The sequence below is a fragment of the Hippoglossus hippoglossus genome, chromosome 20 (assembly GCF_009819705.1).
Source record: "Hippoglossus hippoglossus isolate fHipHip1 chromosome 20, fHipHip1.pri, whole genome shotgun sequence".
Taxonomy (NCBI): Eukaryota; Metazoa; Chordata; class Actinopteri; order Pleuronectiformes; family Pleuronectidae; genus Hippoglossus; species Hippoglossus hippoglossus.
Window position 1 is genome coordinate 14,015,853 of NC_047170.1, and position 23,597 is coordinate 14,039,449.

General features: G+C 44.5%; 1 protein-coding gene across 2 annotated transcripts in view; it reads left to right on the top strand.

The window, feature by feature from the left end:
- Positions 1-23,597, top strand: part of ptprn2 (protein tyrosine phosphatase receptor type N2) — a 115,109-nt gene that overhangs the window by 33,574 nt on the left and 57,938 nt on the right. Inside the window, exons 8-10 of one of the 2 annotated variants that reach the window (XM_034573105.1) lie at positions 17-438; positions 4,031-4,117; positions 9,599-9,678. In XM_034573105.1, the coding sequence (XP_034428996.1) occupies positions 17-438; positions 4,031-4,117; positions 9,599-9,678 (589 nt within the window). Of the gene's footprint in view, positions 1-13; positions 439-4,030; positions 4,118-9,598; positions 9,679-23,597 lie in introns of both variants that reach the window. The other variant, XM_034573104.1, reaches the window with a different exon arrangement.

Genomic DNA, 23,597 nt, shown 5'->3' on the forward strand with positions numbered 1-23,597 from the left:
CTTTGATTTCAAACAGCATGCAGCCTTCTTCTCCAAGCTGCTGGACTACCTCAACCTGGAGAACTTCGGCGATGCTGCGGATGTCAGCGCCGGCCGACCAGCCCCCCTCCAGAAAATGGTCGGACTGGAGAGCGTCCAGAGCCGGACGACCCAGATCCAAGTTCCTGTGCCCCACCGCTGGGAAGAGAAGTCCGTGGTGGCGCCTGCGAAAGATGGCTCCACGCTGCGGCTAACTGGTGGTGCGGAGGGCCCCGTCGCACACGTGGACTCAGAGATCGAGAGGTTGATGCAGGGGATTCAGGCCCCGACGGGGAAGAAGCAGCTGGAGCCGCAGAAGAAGGACATGAAAGTCAAAACTCAGCTGGTCCACGTGGGGGTGAAAGAGTTCTCCAGCAGAGGGAAGGACAGACACTTTGGCTACATCATCACCGGAACTGAGTGAGTATGAGTCACACTATTACTATTACTATTATTATATAAATGAATTTACTACATATTAATATTACAGTGATTTCATTTTTCATTTCTAATCAATGTTGAAAACTAAGAAATGTCACATATACGAGTTAGTGCTTCATTTCTGTTAACATGATTGCAAACTAGCCTATGAAAAATAACCTTACAAATAATGACTATTATCTTAAAATAAGTATACTACTATATAGCAGTAATACTTATTGGTTAAAGTGGCAAAAGACAACTTTTCACCTTCCTAGAAATCTCACAGGTTTGCTAAAGGAAGAGAGTCGTATTAATAAAGAGGAAAGTTTAGTTATTTACTATTCTAGTAGAAGTAATGCCAACTGAATGTTGGTTTGGTCTCGGAGCTCTCTCCACTGTCGGACTGGCCGGTGGGACCGCTGTGACAAATCCGCTGCGTCAGTCGGCTGGTGGACCATAAAATAATCTATAAAGTTTTTACCAGCACCGTCAGTGTCTTTACCGTGTGTGCCTGTCGTTCGGGGGGTTGCTCATGAGAGCGTGCTGCCCGTGTGTGTTCTGAGATTGGTTTCCTTCACACGGCAGAAACAACCCGCAAACCCGGCCGGCCCCAGCGGATAAGTCCTGGGCTGAATTTCTGCCACGATGACTCTCTCCGTTGGAGTGAATGCTCATCTGATGTTCTCTGTTTCTGTCTTCGCCTCCTTTGCCTCTCCAACAATAGGAATCTAAAAGAGTTACTCTGGTTGTTCAACCGTACACCATCTCCACTGTGCTACCTTTAGCTAATGGGGAAAACAAAAGCATAGCCTGACCAATATGGATTCTTTTTGGCCAATGTCCATACTGATATTAGGGAGTAAAACATTTCCACTACCGATATAATGGCAGATTATATCTATATAAGAAATTTGCACCTCATTAAGGTCAAATAATCAAGAAAGTTTAGTCTAACGGTCGTGAATAGGTGTCATTTATTAGAATTTTTTGAAAAGTTATCTTAATAATGTATATGTTTTGTGTTGTTTGGTCTGTTTCCCTGTTGAGCTGTGCCGTCGTATAGATGCCAGTATAAGGACGTTGCAGACAAGCTTAGGCCATAAATGTAGTTGCGTATGACATTAAACTATGCCGAGTACTTAACTCTATAAAATGTACATAAAGTAAATAAAACTAGAGAAAAAACATCATTGCAGTGGTTTTTTAGATTGTGAAATATAGAGACGCGGTGAAGTAGCTGCCCAGGGCAACGTTACACATGAGACCCTGTGAACTGCATTTATGTCAAGTGTGGCTCCGTTTTCCACTGTTTGTGAATTTCACTGCCATTAGTCTGCAGTATGTCAGCAACCTCTGCTCCCGCCGTCAGTCTACTTGAGAATCTACAGTATATTCAAATAGCATCACCAACAACCTTGTAAAAGCCACTCTCTCATGCTTAAGTGGTTATTATGTGGCTCATAGCTGCTTCGTGTTACGGTTTATTGCTCCGCTCGCCGTTTGCGAGGCGTGCTGTTGGACCTGTTTCATTTGACATCCCTTAATACCAGGCATATGTCCGCTTTGTTCGCTTACTTAAAACTGCCTTTAAGAGACTCAGTTCCTGTCAAAACCACCCACGTATGCACGTCTGAATGGAAAAGGATACAGTGGTTTGAAATCCTTAGTGTGTGCTGCACCTGATTACAATAGCAGGGATGATAAATCCCTGCGTGTGTGGGTATTACTCTGCTGCATTACAGCTTTAATGATAATACTTTGTCAGGAAGGGTAGCCAAGTTCTCTCTCTCTGTCTCCTTCGCGCTCACCTCTCACTCAGCTCGGGCTCAGCAAAGATAAGTTCCTATCGACTGTGTCTTCGCCCCTGGCTCTCTCTCAAATCCCTTTATGGCGTTATCAAGTCCGGTGTCAGTGGGTTGTCCTTCACCTGTGAAAGAGACGCAGGCTCATAAAGCTGCGACGGGCACAGTCTCCGTCACCTTATTGCCACACATATAGAAACTCCGATTAAGACGAAAACACACAATAAAGGCTGGTATGCGCCGGGGGAAAGGAAATAGGTCACCTTCTGAGTGAAACATCTTCACCTCCCTCTCCACGTCTCCCCTCAGCCCACCTAGCGGACGCCTATAGTTGGCCTATAGAGGCGTCAGCTGCAGACCTCATGATTGCACGGTTGTTATCCCCAGCTGCTTCGCACCCTGCAGTGAAGCTGCGCAAACCTGCTTATCTGACAGCTCCTGACATTGTGGTGGTGGTGGAGGTGGTGGTAGTGGCGGGGGGGGGGGGGGGGGGGGGGGGGGGGTTTAGGGAATAGGAGTGGGGAGGCTGTGGCGCGTGTTTTGTGTGCGGAGGGCGAAGTCGAAAAGGTAGTATGGGAGAAGAAGGGAAGAGACAGGAGAGAAATCCAAGGGGAAAAAGTGCTAGCATCAACAACCAAGTCACTCCCGGAGCTCTCCAGTTGCTAGAATTACCGCAGAGGGATGCAAAACGTGTCTGGAATTGCTTTGGTGAATCTTTAACTTTCAAAAAACCCTCAAAAAGTGGAGGAATGAAAAGAACCACCCACTACCTTTTAAAGGTGGAGTGAATCAACCCAGGACACTGTTTTTAGAGGAGAGCGATTTGATCTCAGCTCTTGATATTGTAATGAAGATATCTTTAACTCAAGAGGATGCTGAGTATCTGGGGAAAAAAGTATATAACTGATAATGCAACTGTTATTTTTTAAGAAATCTGAACAATGCCTCATTATGATCCATGCCTTGTTTGGTGCATGTCACCTTGCAGTCACTTGGCAGTCTCGGTGCTTCCAGGTTAAGCTGTCAGCAGTAAAGTAGATTTCTGTGTGTGTTTGTGTGTATGCCCTTCTCGTTTCCTCCATCCAGCCCGTTGGCCCGTAGATTGCCTTTGTTTGGTCTATTTCCTTGGCGATTTACTCTCCGAGTGAGAGAGCAGCCGCGGACTGAGCTGAGATGAGGCATGGCTTTATCAGACCACCATTACACTTTACCTCCATTCCATTTGCACCTTATTATTCTCATCTCACCGTGAGGGCGCGTGCGTGCCGTGGTGTTTGTGTACCCTGTCTCATCATGTTGTACTTTGAGCGTGCGTGCGTGCGTGCGTGTGTGCGTGCGTGTGTGCGTGCGACAGACAGAAAGTGAATGTAGGCGAAGGAGAAGAAAGATGAGAGAGGGAACGGGAGGGAAAGGCGCGTACATATGATACAGCCATTACACCTCATGCAGGTTCCATTTGCACCTTATTGTTTGTCTCATTGCTGGAAAAAAGCAGGTGATTTACCAAGCCTGAAGAAGCAGCTGATCCCTTTTCCCTTGGCACGGCGCTTTGTGTGTTTGTTTGTGATTGTGCGTGTGTGTGTGCGGGTGTGTGTGCATGTGTGCAGCACATCCATTCAGACAACCGTAGCTTTTGCTTGTGTGCAATGACCCATTTGTGGGTATGAAATGTGGCACTATTTCCCTAAAAAAAAATAGCATTTTAACGCCTGACTGGCTTTGTGTATCTTGTATGGATATGGATGTCCAAACGTGACACCCAGCTGTCTGTGTGTTCCCCCCCCCAGCTCCCTCACCACTGACCAAGGCTTGGACCTCATGGAGCGGCTGACGAAGGGGCTGAACCTCCAGGCCGCAGACCTCACCCAACTCTCGTACGTACAAACGTCCCGCTCACACCCACACTGTCGCAAAAACTGATTCACCTTGCAGCTCGTTAGCCATACATTGCATAAAGGATCATTTGCCAACAGTCGCACGAAACAAAGCAGTTTTGTTTTGTGCATTTGAGCTCAGGGAAACAGAGTGAAGGTTGTTCAGACACAGCGAGGGCTGCTTGTGTGGAAATGCTGCGCCGCACTGCCAGAGACTGTAGGCGTTTGTTGTTTTTCTGACCTTTCGGAGTGTTTGACTTCTTGCAGAGAGAGAAATCAGGCCTAATTACCTCCAGACACATACTGATGTCTCCATTGTATTCAAAACACCGCCTCGCCACTATTGTCACTGTGCGCCTTGTCAAGAAGAGAGCAGTCAAGTCATCAAACGACTCTCGGTTAGAGACAAAGAGAGGAAGAGAGAGCAGGGGAGGCAGCAGCAGATAGAGAGCTGGATACAGAGACACTATTCCAGCAGGAGGCGGTTAATATATTAATGAGCAGGCGAACTGTCCTTGAACCCAGCCTGGTTTGTGCCTGTTCCGTGGTTCTGCTGCACGTTCGGTGTCAGACCATGTAGGAGGCAGAGGAGATGTGTTCTCCGAAGATCTGACAAGTCTTTCAAGATGCTCCTGCAGGAGAAGTGAAGTCTGGGTGGTTCAGAAACACCCGCAGCATGTGTACACCAAAGCCGCTGAACTGCAGTCTGGGACTGCGGCGCGACTGTACATAGACTATTCTGCCGTGTGTAATTGCTACAGAGGGAAAACAATGTCTGACAGTGTTCTCTATCTACTGCTCGACACTGAAAATACGCTCAGTGACCTCAAAAATAAACGCAACCGAGGAGACGCTCTCATCTCCAGGAACATCAGGATTTGTCCTCATGCCGGCACTGATTGAGTAAATGTTGTTGCTGCACCTGTCATTTCATATCACTCACACTCAGCCGATGCACATAATGGTTAATGTGGTTATATGGATGCTGATGAAGAGCCGGCGACATTATTGCGCTGTACCATCATGTGGTTGTAGCATTCAGAGCCTGTACTCAAGTGAAAGTAGTGAAATGTAGTGTAACAATACTTAATTACAAGTACAATTCAGTCTCAGCTGTCAATCAGGACGTTTCACCTTTCACCTCACCTTTCATAGCCTCTAATAATCATCGAAACCAAACTTAAAAAGTAAAAAGTATCACTTGAACATATGTCAATGTGATGAGCACGATACCTAAACTGACAGAAACCATGTTTGAGGATAAAAACGTGTATTTTAAATTTTTTTGTTTGGCCCATGTCACATCCACTAACATGGAGGAGACAGGGTTTGTGGCCTATAACGAGCCACCAGGGGGCAATCAAGACCCTTTAGTTTCACTCTTGGGGAGCTGTCATCTTTTCATGCAGGCTACTTCTAGGTGCATGAAGGTCGGAACCCAGAGTTTTGGACTTCGAAAATATTTTAGAAGCAAATGAATCTTGTGTGTAAAATCTGAGTCTACCTGCAATAAAGTTCAAGTAAATGTTGTACCGGTGTGTGTGTGTGTGTGTATGTGTGTGTGTGTGTGTGTGTGTGTACTCGCATTAAAGCATTAAAGCTCTTACGCTAGTTTAAAAGCCACAGACAGATGCAGCAAATAAAGCCTCCACGCTGTATTACACCTCATATTGATAACAGTACTCTGCACAGAAGACAAACACGGAGAACGTCCTCTTTGTCTGGCTTGTTTATCCTCTTTTTTTTTTGGTCTTTTTTTTTTTTCAAAGTAATGAAAGTGCATTCATGTAGAAATAGCCGAGACGAGGACGTGACGCAAGTCAATTGTGACTCTGGCTGTGCGGCCGCAGCAGGTGAGTGTTTAAAAGCCTCTGTCGGAAATATGAGGAGGCTGGAGTATACAGGAGCTGGGTCAGAGCACGGTGCCCTGCTCCGGGGCCCACTCCCTCTCTCTCCCTCTCTCTCTCTCTTACTCACTCGCTCTGATGTGCCCTGATAGGAAGATGAGAGAGGAGATACTGAAATATGACAAGCGGCAGGCAGAGGATTTCACACTTAGATAAAATGAGAAGAGGAGGCTGAAGGCTTCGATGTTGTTGAGATTTTTCGGATTCTGAAAAACAATTATGTGTGAGCTCGCTGCTACAGTAACCCGCGGAAAATATTCCACCTTTTAGAAGAGATCTGATGTATTTTCTGGATGATGATGATGGTGATGGGTTGGGAATTATATGAGCCCTTTTCCAGATGACGTAAGTGTTTTACTCGTCAGAAACACTAGGGGGAGTGGGACACACACTCACAAGTCCATCCTAACACACAGTCTGTTCAGGCACACACACACACAAACACACACGCCCTCTGCCAATATCCTCTCAACCAGTCTCCATATACACACCAGCAGAGCTAATATGAAGTCCAAGCCTACACATCCGATAACACAGGAGGCAGTGTGACGTCCTCCAGATAACTTATCTGTCGTCTAACTTCATCTTCCAACTGAGGCACTGTTCTCCCCCCCCCCCCCCCCCCCCCCCCCCCCCCCCCCCCCCCCCCCCCCCCCCCCCCCCCCCACCGCCCTCGTATATTTAAATAGCGTGTGTGTGTGGCTCTGAGAAGAAAAAGAAAAAAAATCATGTCAGTTCAATTTGAGATGCATCGAGATCCCTGGCAGAACACCTTCGGCCAGCGAGAATGGAAGCCGGGGTGAAGATTGTGGAAATATTGACATTTACGTGAGCAAACAGAGCCCAGGTGAAGGCATTAGAGGAGGACATGTTTCTCTCAGAGCCACATGTGTGTGTGTGTGTATTTGTGTGTGATCATGTTCAGAAATGCACTGGTGCGTGGTCGGGTTCCGTCCGTCTGGAGGTACTGGCTCATATGTTGCTCCTGGCTGAGAGTCACTGCCTCTGTGTAGCGGACTGACTGATGGTGAGTGCGTCCGGGTTGCGGCGTCGTGGCAGTCTGATGAATATCCCCCCCCCGTGTCACACACTGTGGCAGGAGGTAGACTAACAGTCAATGTACACTTTCCAGGCCGTAACAGTTCAGGCATGAAGCGGGTTGATGATTTAACTGGAGGGAAGATGGAGCAAGTGGACGTCATTGTTGTACTACATGAAAAAAGATATAGGCTGGTATATACATCCGATATGTTTGTATGGACATTTTATTCAGTTCTATACAACCATCGGTTTCCATTCAAGAAAATCAATTAGCAGATTCTTGAAGTTTTATCCATCACAGCAAACATAGAATTTGCTGTGCAGGGCTAGCAGGGCTCTTTCCAAAGCTGACGACATCTTCCCACTTGCACCTCTAAACCTCACTTATCAACATATACTATTATATATTATTATATTTAATCTGGACAGAACTGGGAGAAGGTGACGACAGGTCAGACACGTCGAGGCTAGCTGTTTTTATCCTTTCTCTTTGCTAAGCTGAATGTCTTCTAGCACTGTCCTTATATTTAATGTATAAGCAGGAGAGTTGCATTGATCATCATCTAACACTCAAGCAAGCTTTTGACCTGTAAAAATGTCAAACCGTTCCTTTGAAATGAATTTCCATGCAACATTAATGTAACTTGGGTATAAAATAATGTAGGTTTGACGTTAAGTGTGAAGTTAACTCACCGTGGGAGTTCAGCAGATTTCAAGAGTCATAGTTTACTGTAATGTTATATGTTATATATTATATATTATATATTTGCATTATATTCAATTTCTGCCAATAGATGCCTTTCACTTAAATCTCACACACTGAACCTTTACGTGTCAGTTTTGGCCAAAGCTCTGAAAACAGATGAAAGATACCAGAGATCTTTCATTTCTCTTCAGAATATTAGACATTTGGGACTGAATAATAGATGAAGACTACCTGATAAAATGCTGATTTCATCTCTCAGCTCAGTTCAAACTCTCACCAAATGTTGCCGTGTTTGGATTTCTCTAGAACTTGTGGTTTGCGGTGCATCTCATTCCCGTATTGATCATTTGTTCACTCATGCGATGTGTTCCGTCGTCAGTATCAGAGACGTCTCTGATTTCCTTTTAATTTTGACAAAACCTGAGGAAAATTATCTCACTGACGCATTCCAGTGTTCAGAATTACCCTGATTGTCCCATTGGGGAACTACAATTACAGCTCAAAATAAGGTGCCATATTTGTTACTGATTAGCCCAGACGGAGTCTTCATCCTTCATGGGGGATGATGTGCTTATCGTTGTCTTGTTTTACTGTGTTTTGAAAGACGTCCCACAGCAGGACTATGAAGTCACTGTTAGCTGTAAAATGAAATTCTCTCTTTTGAGCTTCTTGTTAAATTTGTTTTCACTTGAGACTTTAAGAGGTTACAGTAGACATGAGTACAATTTTCTGTACACATTGCTTCAGTATACACTGAATTTCTGCTGGGAGTTCTTACACAGTCTGCTGGGGTTGTTAGATTTTATTTCATAGCCAACCTCAGACCTTAAACATTTATCCTGCTCCGGGGAGAGACGCCTGCAGCTGACTCCTGACCACACAGCGGAGAATATGGGCTCAGGGAGCACAGGCAGGTTACTGTAGGTGAAAAGAAATTAAGTTGCTCAGCTGATGACAGGACTTTGGTCTTTGGCCAATCTCTGCATTTATAGTACAGTTAACCTTAATGCACCTTTGAGCAGTTTTTGACATTTTGGGGCGGGTGAGGTGAGGATGGATGAGAGACTCTCACATCTGTCCAGTAAATATAAGGATTCCTCCCATAGTCTGTTACTTTAGCTGAACATTAAAACAGTGAACAGGGCGAAATGGTTAGTCTGTAGCTGACTGTTTTCCATGCATGTTTGCATGTAACTCCTGGGAAGTTATGTCAAAATTTTAATTTACAACCTCATACTCCAACCCTGTCTACTAGAAATTATATACCTCCAATTTGCATCAGCAAATGTGTTTTGAAGGAAACAATCTTTGCACTTTGAATGTTTTCTATTAACATAATGATTTAATGTCATTTGGCAAGTTGAATATATGTTGATAGTTAATCCCACACCATGTAATCGTTTTCTACCAAAATCTCTGAGGTCAACACGTACTTGTAGTGACAAAAGTATCGTTAAACCCTTTTTATGGTTATGCTTATAGAGCACTGGTCTGTTTTAATACAGTAAAATGGGATTTCAGACACTCCAACCACCTTTTATTGAATCCACTGCCATTAACATATGTAGAGCTTCATTTATCCAAACACACTAACGCTGAAATTGAAGCAGCAATTACGTTGCAACCAAAACTAAAGTGGGATATTGGCACGTAATTTTTAGGAGACAAGGTTTAATGCCTGTGGAAAGTACAACATTTTCTTATTTGTATTTAACATGGTCATCAAAATCTTGCTCCTACTGATGGGATACATAGCAGGACTGCAAAAGGAGATACAAAATGCTCAGAACTAAATCTTTAATTCTTCAATTTCTTTCTCCTCTGCAGCGTCCTGGGACCCGCGATGACTTTCAGAGTCGGAGCCAACTCCAGGAACATCACCACCGCCGATGTGGTTGAAGTTGCCGGTAAGAGCACAGTCTATTTCATTCTATTCTTTCCCTAATCGCACACGATGATCCTGTTGACAACCTTCATCGCCACTCATCTCATTTTTACTGGCCCGACCGCTCCGTCACTGTCTGTGCTCCGGCAAATGAGAACACAGATTACTCCTCTCCAGATACAGTAGATAGGCCGGTGTTCATCTTGTTCAGACAAGCCGCCGTCCCCGAAGAAGATTATCAACATTGTGCAATGACAGACGACCATCAATTACCGAGATGATGAGCCGAGTGTGCACACTTGTCCTGGCCACACACACACACTCGCATGCGGCACACAGGACAGTTTATTTCGCCTCTATTACGTCCAACAGGCTGACAGATTGAAACAGGTTCGCACCAGCCAAGTGTGTGTGTAGGTAGTGTGTATTCTCCTCATTGTGTGTGTGTGTGTGTGGTGCCTGCATGTACCCACTTGTTTGATGTGGACTGATGGAGAGCTGTCACCCACAGAAAGGAAGTTGTCAGTATGCGCTGCCTCCACTCTCTGGTATATTGTCTGTGCTGGTGCCGATGTCTGTTTGGATGTGTGTCGCCGTCCTTGCTTTGGTCGGAAATGACTTTGAGAGGCGCAGCGATGCTCCCGACAGTCAATATCATCCAATATCACCCCACTGGAATCAACATGGCGGTGTCGAGCTATTGGCTGAGATGTGTCATCTTTTTGCCGCCAACTCGTTTCCTATTAGGGTTGCGCTGGAGGATGATGGCTGATGATACAGATTTACCGCAAGACCACGTTGGGCCGGGGGTTGAGCTCCGGTCCGGTGGTTTTGAGAGTGTGTGTGTGTGTGTGTGTGTGTGTGTGTGTGTATTCATGGGATTACAGTTGGTGTGGGGGTGCTCATCCCCTCGCTGTCATCCCACTTTTCCAAAATGACCAGATGAGCAAATATTGCCGGCACGTTACACACGAGGTGTAATTATTGCACTTTGCCGTTGTCTGTTCCCTCTTTCTTCTCCAACCCCGTTTTCGAATGCCTCCTCTTCCTCCCCCTCTCTTGTGTGGCTGACTTTGATGAGGTGGCGTGTGGCGAGAGCTAATGACGGGCGCGAGCAGGGCTGAAATGTCAGACCAAATGTTAAGTCAACATGATCATCGGCTTGACCCGTGTTGATGAATTATGAATTCAGTCCACCTGAATAATGATTTGTGAGAGCAGACAGAAGGAGCTTTCGTGGAACTACAAGGTTTGGCCAACCGGTTTGTTTGTCCCGACTCGGTAGCAAAAGTAAGATGAAAATGTGAAAACGGAGATAGCGGAGTGGCTCAATCCTCTGTCTTTAGAGCTGTGTGTGTGTGCCTCCGTTGACCTTAGATGAAATCCTGCCAGAGCTTTATCCCCCCCCCCACTCCTACCTTCTCTTTCCACCACAGTGTGAAGAGAAGAGGATTTCCCCCCTCTCCTCCTGATATAAAAAAAACAATGGGAAGTGAAAGCAGAAACTGTCCTTTTTTTGCAGTTTAAAATCCTTTTATTCCACCTGGAAAAAATATGCACGCGCGGCATTGAATTCAACAGGATATGGCAACGGCGTGGTGATTTTTTTAAAGTGGTAACCAGGTTGTGGAGCAACAGCGTGGTTTAAGTGGAATCTGAAAAATCAAACTGACACCCACATGCAGGGGCCACCTGGGTAATCCTGGCTGACCTTTGCCTTATGTGTGACTGTGCATAAATGACGTGGCCTCCTAATGAACTCATCAAAACCCCTGCTGCATTCTGGGCTCAACCTGCTGCTGAGAGCCTGCACAGCGTGCTCCATGGCAGTCGTGAGAGGAGACAAGAGTCCAAGAGTGTGGAATGCTGCGGAGCATTCAGCAAACACGTTCTTCGTTATTGCTGCCTGATAAATAATAAAACTGGTAGAATCAGTCGTTTTGTCGAATTCTGCTTCATGCACTTGTGTCTCTCATTCCTGAGCTTAGGGCTGCAGCTAATAAATAATTTCACTATTATGTAAATCATAGAAAATACTGAAAGTGTCAATAAAGGAGCCTAAGATGACTTTTCAAATGGGCTTTTTTCTGTCAAAACCTTGAAATATTCATTTCAAATAAATATAAAACAGATTAAAGGACTAAATCTTAGTTTTTAAGAAGCTGAAAACAACTGATGTTCAGATTTGTTTGGTTTATAAAGTGAATTAAATGATCATCATAATACATTTTTTCACTGACTAAATGACTGTATACTACCTATGTTATATATTTACAGTTAAATGTTGCTCTCAGTTATTTATCAGTCTATGAATTGCAAGTTCTGAGACAGGAAAACATGAAACACAAAATGTTGCTTATAAATGCCTCCTTTCAGTCAATGGACTATTTGGAATATGGTACATTTACTGTATATTGCTGTGCTATAGTTTTTATATTCCATTACCTCATTTAGATCCAACAATATATGAAGCCTGCTGCTACCTTGACTGTACTCTGCAGCGTCTGAACGAGGGTGATATGGCTCTGCTGCGTTCTGCCGTCCATCTATCTGCCCATCAGTTCTATTTGATGTGCTCAATGCCCCATTGAGGAGAGTAGACAAAGGGACTCGGTTGAAAGGCATGGACAGTATAGAGGAGATTTGATAACTCCTTGAAAAGCATCTTTTGGGCAGCAGGTTCTTAGCGGCTGTGTGGTGAAAGGCCTGCTGGGAGGTCTGACTGTATTAGTGGAGGTAGAGGCTCTTGTGTTCTGCTCAACTGGAAAACGGCAGGACAAAGACCCACACTGCCTAATCCCTGCTCTGCGGCAAAACAAAAGGGAAAGCTGCTGCTTTATCAAAACTACAAGGCATTCTGTGTGTCCGTGTTTGTGTGCGCGCATGTTTGTGTGCGTGGGGGTGTTTTTTCTATTTCTTCTTCTTTTCTTTTTTTTTTTGCAGCTGTGGCGTTCATACTGTGCCAAAAATGATTTATTCAATATTTGATGAAGTGGCAGCCAAGCTGTTAAAACCAATGTTGAAATGTGTCGTTTAGGATTCTACTTCTTTTTTTTTCCCGCCTCTATCTCGATGCCATTTCTCGACATGTAAATCACCTTCAGTTGGGAGGAATTGGATCTGCCAGGAATGCTTCTGCTCACTGTGCAGCCACATCTTACAGCTAATGATGGATTTGATCCACCCCCCTGCTCCCACTGACATGTTTGTGCACTTCACAGCGAGGAGGTGGGTTTATGTGTAGGAAGAGTGTTTTTCTATAATTACGTCCTGTCGTTAGATTCTCACTTGATGATATGGATGTGTTTTTGATGGATCATCTTCCAGATTTGCTGCACATTTGTGCTTTTGTGCCTTTATATTATAAATGAAGCATGTTTTTCAGCTCCGTGTCAAATGTAATCCGCTGGTCAGTCGGTTCTGTGATGTCTGGTGACTGGGCCGCTGTCTACCTACTGTGGTCAAGGAAGTCCAGGTCAAGCACCACCAGGGTGTGTGGGTGGATATGTGTGTGTTAGGAGGTGCTGGTAGGTGGTGGGTGGGAGCTGGGCGAGGACAGTCCCATTGTCTCGGCTGTCACGGCTGGGCGACCCAGAGCCCCTCGGAGGCCCCAAAGGCCCCAGAGGCCAGGCCACAGCAATGAGTCAGCGGGCCCCCAGGCCGTGAGAACCCCGGCCCTGGTCAATGAGCGCTGGGAGCCTGGGGACCCTGGGAGCAACTGGCTGGGCCATCTGGAGCAGAGTGCAGAGACCCTGACACACGGCTGTCACCCGAGGGAGACGCGCAGAGACGTGGACCTAGACATTGTCTGGCCCCTGTGTTTCTACCTCTGCGTCCGTCTCTCTGCCTCGCTTTATCTCTCCCTCTCTCTCTCTCTCTCTCACACACACAAACACACACGCAGACACGTTCACCAACACATGAGAGATGGAGATCCAGGGAACATAAGGACAAAAAATACTAGTAGGAGTATTTTGGTGTGCATTTCCATCCACCTGTTTTTATGAGCTTTTTCAATCTGTTCTCGAAAACCAGCGTTTTGGGATGAAATTGCAGCGAAACACTGTATTTGTAAAAAAATAAATAAATTGACCGAGGTGGATAAAGTTGAGGTATTGATAAAACCAGTGGCTGTATCGGCCACTAATCACACGGTTGACAGTTTGATCCCCCCCCGCTCCTCTTGTCCACATGTTCTTGGTCAAGACCATGAATTCCAAATTACTCATGATGGTCAAGCCTTGCACTGCAGCTCACTGCCACTGGACTGTGAATGAAAGGTTCAGTGTAGCGCGCACATGCAACTTTAACATCCACTGAAGCTTCTGCACCAAAGACGGAAACTGTTACTCTCCTCAAATGAATACATGACAAAAATATATGTGCTTCCTCGTCTTCTGCAATGGTTCAAAGGCGCCAAACTGGGGGGTTAGTGCCAATGCACCTGTTCTAATAGTCACACAGTAGTGGATGCAAACACAGATTAAATCTTAGTTTCTTTTAGAAATGTGAAACTTGTGTCATATTTGAATGGAAACGTGAGAAGTTTGCCTGAAAGCCTAGACGAGAGACTTTGTGGGCAGATGTAAAATGTACTTCACCCACACTGTGTCTACTGTTTTGTAAAAAAAAAAAAAAAACATAAAAGAGAGGAGCTTAAACATAACAGGATTTCTTCTCTACTCTCACTCCATTTGTCCGTCTGCCTCATTCTGTCCGTCTTTCTATTCTCTCCTCTGTGGGAAGGCCTGCTACTCTCTCTGATCTGACACACACACACACACACACACACACACACACACACACACACACACACACACACACACACACACACACACACACACACACACACACACACACTCTTTTCGCACACGCCCTTGCAGACAAACTCTAAAGTGAAAGCACCGTAGCTGTGGCTGCATAATGGGGCTTGCTACCATTTGAGTGGTGAGTGGTAGTCTTTTCCAGCTGAGCAGATTAGCATAGATCTCCCACGCAGACAGAGTTGACCTTCACTCTGGCAAACACTTGTCAAAATGCCAACGATAATTACCTGTTCTCTTTGCAAACAGCACAATGGTTTATCCACCTGCATCTCAGGCGTGGAGGACGAATGTGTAGCGTTACAGCTGCCAGGACATACAGTGTTTGTAAAGGTAATGTAAGAAGCGGGGGGGGGGGGGGGGGGGGGGGGGGGGGGGGTTCTGTATGTGACACGGGTGTGTGTCTGCTTGGTATCGTAATATTCACCATGCGGAAGTTTGCACGCCACCAGACGCTAAAGGAATAAGTGTGAATTACATTTTCTGAGTGTTGCCGCCTTATGTGCACACACACAACGTTCATAAGGGGGAAATTACATTTTACGGGGTTTTTTTCGACAATAAAGGAATATATCAATAAAAAGAGTTTTTGCACTTGGTCTGTGTTGGATGCCTGATTTGTCTGTGTGTTCATGCCTTAACATCTTGAGCACAGAGGTCAGAAAACAACCCAGTCTCCCCCCCCCCCCCCCACCCTCGCCCCTTCCCATACTCCCACTCCCCCTCTCCATCCTCCCTCACCCCTTCCCTCTTTCCCTGGGCACTCTCCTCTCTCTCCTCCTCATCGCTGACTGCCCTCTCTGGTTGAGTGCTTGAATGTGCTCAGTTCGGTGATCAAAGTCTTCCTCAGTCTCTTCTCCTCCATTGCCCCTGGCTCTGTGTATTTGTATTAGTATGTGAGAACGTGTGTGTGTGCGTGCGTGCGTGTGTGTATGTGTTGGTGTGTGTGTGCATGTGCCATCCAGCTACAAGCTCAGCTCTCAGTCGTGTAAGCCGTCAGTCTCTTCTTACTTTCTCTCAGTATCAGTAGTACCCTGCCGGCTCTTTTGCATCATCTACATCATCCAGAGGGCTTACTCACCCATAGGTTTATATACATTATATAACTAGAATATAATTACATATGCATTAATGTTAAAGCAGAATTTTTCTGTGTAGTTGGTTGAGGTGAAACTCTTTTCACCAATTTCATATCCAAGCTCAACTGTTGATTATTTTCCTAATGGATTCATCTGCCTATTTCGATATTTGTTAATTGTTTGGATTGTTTGGATTCTGCACAATAGTGTGAAACGCTGTGCTCTAAGCCATTATAAACCAAAATAGTTGCCAATTGACTGTTTGTGTGCGACAGTGCAGCCAGACGGATCCTGTCTGTTTCTTTAACTCACACACGGACTTGTGTCAACACCCTGGGAGAGTTTGTGTGTGTGTTTCTTTCCGGGGTCACATCTGGGTCAGTGTGTCTGTTTGTAAGTTGGAGGTAAAGTGTGAAAACGCAGATGTGTGCGATTATTTCTATCGCAGGTTTTGTGATCAATATTTAAAGCATGACACATTTCTTCTTTAGGGCTTAAAGATAAACAGGACACAAAGTTTCATCTGCATGGGTAAATGGTGTTGTGTGTGTATGACGCACATTCATTTTTGGTATATCCAAAGTAGATCCAGGTATTTTGGGCATTTATTTCAGTGGCAAATGTTCATGGTAGTGTAACCATCAGATTTCATAGTGCAATGCTAGTACTGTGTCGACCAGTCACAACCCAACAAGTAGCAGTGTAACTTGTTTAACTACTCTTCTCAGTAGATGGTAACGTCACTGTTTAATGAATCCAAAACGTTTCCAGCAGCAAAGCTCCGTTATTGATTAAGTTACATTTTCCAGAGCATTTTTAGATCTTTTTGCTGCGGCCCCGAAAACAAAACTAAGGGTCGGTACACGATGCCACCACCACACACAGAAATCTGACGTCCTGTACCAGACGATTGGTACGTGACATCAGATGTATGATGGGGACGTCTTGTTCCAATCCTTGGGCTGATGCCTACAATTGAGATAAGGGAAACAGACAAACAAGTTTGAGTTTATTAGATTGAAAAATGGCCGAGGGAACCTGTAACATGCACACACACACACACACACACACACACACACACACACACACACACACACACACACACACACACACACACACACACACACACACACACACACACACACACACACACACTATAACACTATAAATACAGTAAACATGTAACAACATAAACACATATTGATGCTTATTGCATACAACACATCTAACTCTTCTGTCAACCTTAACCTTCAGGAATAGTTAAACTCAGAAACGTCTTGTGTTTGTTGCCTGTTCAAGTGAACAGGTTCTCTCCATACATGCATGTATTTCTATGTGTGTGTGTGTGTGTTTACTTGCTGCAGGCTGCTATAGAACCAGAGTTGTATGAGTCAGAGTAAACTGAGAAAACTTTCTCCCTCTATGTGTCAGATGTCTGTTTAATTCCAAGGTCACAATGCTTTGTCGTTTTTTTCTTTTTTTACTTGTTTTGCCTCCAAGATGTGAAAAATATCTTAAATAGTCAAAGACAGCTATTAAAATTGCTCTGCCGGGGCCTTTGGCATCAGGAAATCAGTGTAGAACATCAACGTTTTTATCCTTGTCCCTGGCCTAGAGAGTGAGCTTTCATCAGCCACTTACTCTTTGTGTTCGTCTCACAGGAAGAAAAAAAAAAGGTGTCATGTGGAAACGTTTTCTATTGTGTCGAGGAGCAAGGAATGTTCCAACCGATGAATTGGGTCTGTGTCTTGTGCTCGTCTTTATCCTCTTTATCCTTGTCAGTCGTGCTCTTTCCCCGTTCTTGCTCATTCTCCGTGCTCTCCTGCTCTTCGTCACTCCTCTTCTCCTCCGCTGTAGTATTATCCCTGCCCCTCGGTGTAGGGTCAGGGCCGCACGGCTCCGGTGAACATATTTACTGTGTCAACATTGCTGTTGCAAAGCAGCTGAAGACAGTAACAGGTGCCTGTCAACAGCCGGCCAGATCTCTAGTGCATTAAAGGATCTTTGCCGTAGACGAGGATTAGTGTCGCCTGGCATTGTTTGTTTGCTAATTCCATCTCCAAGGTATTTGTGGAAAATAGGCATGAATAATTGAAAGCGATTTCTAGTGGACGAAACGAAGCTATCAGCGAATGGAGGGAGATTAATGAGTAGGGGGTGAAACGCAACGCAAATTGGAACAACGGAGCAACCTTCCTACGACACCCAGAGAGACCCCGAGTTTGTAAACAAAAATTGAATATGCATTGTTTCGATGTGCGGGAGAAGAAAAAAAAGAGCATTGAAATGTAAGACATGGATTTAGAAATAAATGCAGTAATATGTTTCAATGTGGATTGTGTCGAAGCATGATGCTGAGGTATTAAGGGTTTTCCTCGATTGTGACTACTTTGAAATTGAATCAACATATCGTCTGTGCTGAAATGTGTTTAGATTAAAGAAGAAATCCAACTTTCTGACAAGGTTATGAATATATTTGCGCTGAAGTCTAAACCCATAAGTAACACTTTGCATCTGTAAGTGTTTGCACTTGTGTTCGAAGGAAAATATCGACGAATACCGATACTAAGGTTAAAACTTTTAAGAAAGTCTGAGACAGTTTCAACAAAATAAAAGATTACATCTGTCGTGGCAGGATCTTTAGAACTATCACATTATAATGTCACAGTTCAGTGAGTCACTGCCTGACAGGCGCTCATCTAACTGCTTTGGTCCAGACTACAATATCTCAACAACTCTCGGATATATCACTATGAAATTCTGGCCAGACATTCATGGTCCCCAGAGGATGAATCCTATAAGTACTCGCCTGACTTGTCCTCTAGGGCGACCATCAAGTGGACATTTGTGGTTTATCAATGTCCCAGAAACTAGTGGATCTGCTTCAAACTGTGTCACAACAGACATTAGTAGCTGATTATACATTTCATAAACCCTAATGGAGGATTTCATCCATATTTTACATTATTTGGAGTTCTCCACTTTTCTTCTTGATTGTCTTATTCTGAAGTTAATGTTCAACCCAGTAAGATTTGCAGTCACACTGTGTGTTCATGAAAATCGTATGAATATATTATTAGTAATTTTTTTTTTAAGTTCACACATTTCCTGTTTGCAGGGACTCGTCATTACGCGACACCAAATTGTATAATTGCTCTTCCCTGGATTTGTACCAGAGGGTTGCTTTCTGCGATCTCAATCTGACCGAGGACTTTGTGCCGTGATCTAATTTCCAGCTGAGCCTCGCAGGACGACGGGTAACAACACATTCTCTCCCACATGGTGGCGAACTTAATAACACGATGGCTCACTAGCTTCACGGTTTATGAACTGACAAAACGGCACATTTCGCCACAGCGTCGTAATGATGATTAGCTGTCTGTGATGAGACAGTCACACATCAGTGTTTTCTCTCCGCATTTAAACAGAATGTGCTCGGGTAAAAATGACAGGATTGTTCATATCCTTACAGTCGCTGTCTTCCGAACAAATGTTGAATTTATTTGCTTTCAAGAACCCCATCAAAGCCCTATATTAGCAGGGCCCCTTGGTTTTTTTTTAGGACTTCTGTGTTTTGTATTCTGTCGGTTTCATCGCCGCTCGGTAAGCTGCAGGAGCTGAAGGCGCAGTCTGGTGAAAACTCGCCGGATGCTGCAGGTTTAAGCACCACGTTGAGCAGAAAATCCCTCACCCTCTTCAATCCCGCCACCACCAGCCCTCCCTCATATGGCTTCATCCTGACCCCTCCACCTCACCTCTACATCCCCCCTTCCCCTTCATCTTCCATCCCCCGCACCCACAGTGAACGCCACTCCAAGTGAGAGAACGCGCGCTGATGGCCCCTCATGTCGCAAACAGCAGGTGCTCGTACATTGTGTTTGTAGCATGTAAACAACTAAATTAGCGTCTTTCCGTCTCCTACAATGAGGCAGAATCCAGTAAAAGAAAAGCATTCGAACTATTTGAAACATTTCCCCCAAAATTATTTCAGGCTTTTCACTTGTAGAGAAGTTTAGTTATAGGTTTTATCTTCGCTTCTCCCGTTTAGTTTTTAGCTCAGTCAAATCAACTGGGCAGATTGATTGTTGATATTGATTTTTCCAAGCATTTTGGTTGAAGTTATCTACTCGGACCGGAGCCACTGAAAGATTTGTGCAGATGTTTCCTCACATTTGTCTCGGAATGATCAAAGTAGAAGGACGCACATTGATGCTGCAGTGCTGCCGATGCTGTTCACTGCCACGTGTAGTCGTCTTAAGTCAATTTAGTCTCATACTCAGCCTTCAAATCAACATAGTTGTAACGTTTTATTCCTTCTTACCCCAGAAAATATGCAGATTCCTCCAACCAGTGCAGTGTTTCCTCTGAATCTGCAGATTGTTGCCTTGATGAATCATTTAGTCCATAAAAAAGCAAACTCGGTTCTGTGAACACCGCCGCAGTTTACGAAGAGCTGTGCTTTGGGTTTAATGCTTGAACAAAAGACTCAACCAATGAATCGATAATAGCTAACAGATAAATCAACTCGTCGTTTCATCGCAACCTTGCATTTTCTCTCAGATATTTCTGTGTATGCATCGCAACCTTGCTTCTTCTTCTCTGAATCAGGTGTAAAACATTCAAAACTGAATCAGGAAAACTCTCTGTACCGAGGTTAAAACATATACTGAAGAGATATATGTTATATTTCGGTTGGACGAGGTCGTTGATGTGCTAATAGAACTGCACCTGTGTATTAAAGGTGCAGCACATGAGAGACACTTAAAAGCCTGGAACAAAACAAACGACCATGCATTTCCTTCGCGATGTCGCCTTCCCAGGTGTGTGCATGTGTGTGTTCTTGTTTGTATTTCTCTGTCTGAGCTCACGAGCATGTGTTTGCATGCGTGTGTGTGTGTGTGTGTGTGTGTGTGTGTGTGTGTGTGTGTGTGTGTGTGTGTGTGTGTGTGTGTGTGTGTGTGTGTGTGTGTGTGTGTGTGTGTTTTTTCTCTTAATGGTACATCTGCACTAAATTGGCCCCCTGAATACAGTCCCGCTCTGCCAGTGGTTTTGTGAGCTACAAGTGTGGAGAAACAAAGAGAGCCAGGGAGCTTCAAAGCGGGCGGGTGACATTTCGGGCTTTCCATCTTCAAAGCTCTATTTGCTTTTGTACTTCCTCTTTGAGTATAATTATATATATATATTTATTTTTTTTACCAGAGGATTACAGCTGTCTGAAAACATAAAACATTTTCGAGAGCCATTTCGTAACATTTTCAATAAAGCAATGCACAATGAGACATCTGTTTTTATGTCATTATTCTAAACATATTTATTCCACCGTTATTTGCTGCTATGCAACACGACTTGTGTAGCGCACTATATGTGATAGTGTTGTACCTTATTGGCAACTATTGGCCGTGGATTGACCGTTGACCCACCAGAGCCCCCCCGGTGAGTGTCTCCAGATGGGGGAGACGTGAAATCCACCCTGTCCCCTCATTTTCATTCACCTCTCTTCCTCTCCTTCTCTCTTTCTTCCATCCCCCTCATCCAAGTGCCTGTCTATAATTCATGTCCAGGTGCAGCACCAGCTTTCTTTGGCACTAGGCTTGAAAGATGAAAAAAAGAGACAGATGTTCAATTTTCCCTTTTTGTACATGTCTCTATATTTGCTTGTGTGCTCTCAGACCTCTTTTGCCCCACTTTACCTGTAATGCAGATTTTTTTTGGAATGGCCCCTGTAGTTCAGAATGTGCTGTAATTATGGTTTGTGACTGGACGCAGCGGTTTGCACTTGGTCAGAGTGTTTGTTGTCGTCTCTGAGTTCGTGCGGCAACTTCATATGAAGCAGCACGAATGCAAAAAAAAAACACGTTTAACCAGAATTTACTGAAAGATTCGTTAATAATGTGCAATTTAATGTGTTTCTTTTTTTCTTTCCTCTTGGCTGTCGAATTTAAAAAGCGGTCATCATCATGAGTGCCAAGATATTCCCACGGCACAGCTGTATTTACTTGCAGCTTCTGTGCATCTTGTCATATAGAAGGCGTGAACACCCCCCCCACACACACACACACACACACACACACACACACACACACACACACTGACTGCAAAGCGGAGGGGGGGGGCTGAACTCTGCAGGTGGGTATCTATATTGCAAAGTGACATGTACAGTCTAATGCACAGCGGAGGCCTGGAGAGATCCAGCCCTGAACTCGACGTAATGACTTATTCAAGGATAAATGTATTTATTTATGTCCGTGTTTCATTTGCAATCAGAGGAGACATGCTGCACATTTGTATCCTTGTTCCGTTTCATTTCAACCCCCTAGCATTTAACATTCAAAAGCTGCACACTATATATATGTAGATGGTTACAACGAAGGACCGAACAATGCGATTGGGGTAAAATATCCAGATCAGCGACTCAAGAATATAGAGATTTATCATTTAGATTGAATGATAATTGTGGCGCCTCTTCTTTCCCAAAGAAACATTCTTTGGCCGAGTGTTAACAGTGCACGAACCCGCCTGCAGAGACTTTATTTAACACTTTCATTTTGCTGTTCGACCAACTCACCCACAAAATGAAGGAGGATTTGCTCGTGCTGAGCAAATATGCAGCCCGTGGTTGTCATATCTGCCAGTTTAACACTCACGGAGTAAAATGTTAACTGCACGCACCTTGTTGAGACATTAATTAAGTAATTTAAATTATGGCTCTAATGATTTGAAAATTGCACTCAGTCCATCCGCAACTTTCATATGAAAATGATAACTCATCAGCCCTAATTACAGCGACGCTACACTGTGTTATCAAGTGTTTTTATGAAACGCTTCAGAGGAGAAACTGTCCCAACGATAAAACGAGAAAATCTCTGCGTCTGTTTGTCCTTCAATGTTCTCAACAACCTTCAGACCTCCAACTTGAGGCAGGCGCGTTACCGAGGACCCAGAAAGTGGAGGTCTGTACAAATGAGCGGAAGAAGGTGAAGAGATGAGTGAACATGCCTGAAGGAAAATCCAGGGTGTCATTTAGTCATTAGCAGAGGTTGCCACCTGACAGATCTGTGTTTTCACACCTCTGCAGAAATCTTTTGGAGAGGAAGGAAAGCAATAATACGGCGTGGATACGTTCTGAGACAAATGTAATGACAACTTTCGTACTGGATTCGAGATGTCATGTTATGGTTTTGATCATGTAATTGTGGATAGTAATTTCAAATAGCAAGAAATAGGATTTGTTATGCGCACATTTATGTTCACATGTTTGTATCAGCCTGTGTGTGTGTGTTTGTGCACATATCTCTATATGCGTGTGTGTGTGTGTGTGTGTTCTGAGTGAAGACCAGTTAATAGGGAAAATGTAGATTTTTCGGTTAGGGCGGGATTAGGAGTAATTTGTGGGTTTGGGTTTGGAAAGAAGCAGCTATGGATAGTGTATAGGCCTGTTCGTGTGTGTGTGTGTGTGTGTGTGTGTGTGTGTGTGTGTGTGTGTGTGTGTGTGTGTGTGTGTGTGTGTGTGTGTGTGTGTGTGTGTGTGTGTGTGTGTGTGTGTGTGTGTGTGCGTGTGTGCGTGTGTGTGTGTGTGTTTGAAACAAATACCAGAGGGATGCATTTCAAAATAGGTCGTCGCTAATCCCCCTTAAAAAATGAACATTCCCCTGCCGTGCACTCATCTGAAAGAGAGAGAAACTACAGAGGGAAGACAGAAAGAAAAGACAATGAATTATGGATACGTTTTAAGAGGGACATTGCTCCCTTGTCTCCTCACACTTTTTCCTTTTTCTTTTCACCTCCCCCCCCCCCCCCACAATCTCTCTTTTTCTCTACGTCTTCCGCCTCCTCTTAAATCGATACGGGCTGACTGTCATGGGTCAGTGGCCTGTATGCATCAGGCTGCACTGCTACAGAGGAGCGTCTCCCTGGGCTCTCTGCGGAGGCGATAACTCGTTCCTATCTCAAACCTCTCTTTAAGGGACACCCTCTTTCAATTTAACTCCAATATCCACCTCAGATTGACTTGGGATGACACAAAGGGAAGGAATATATAT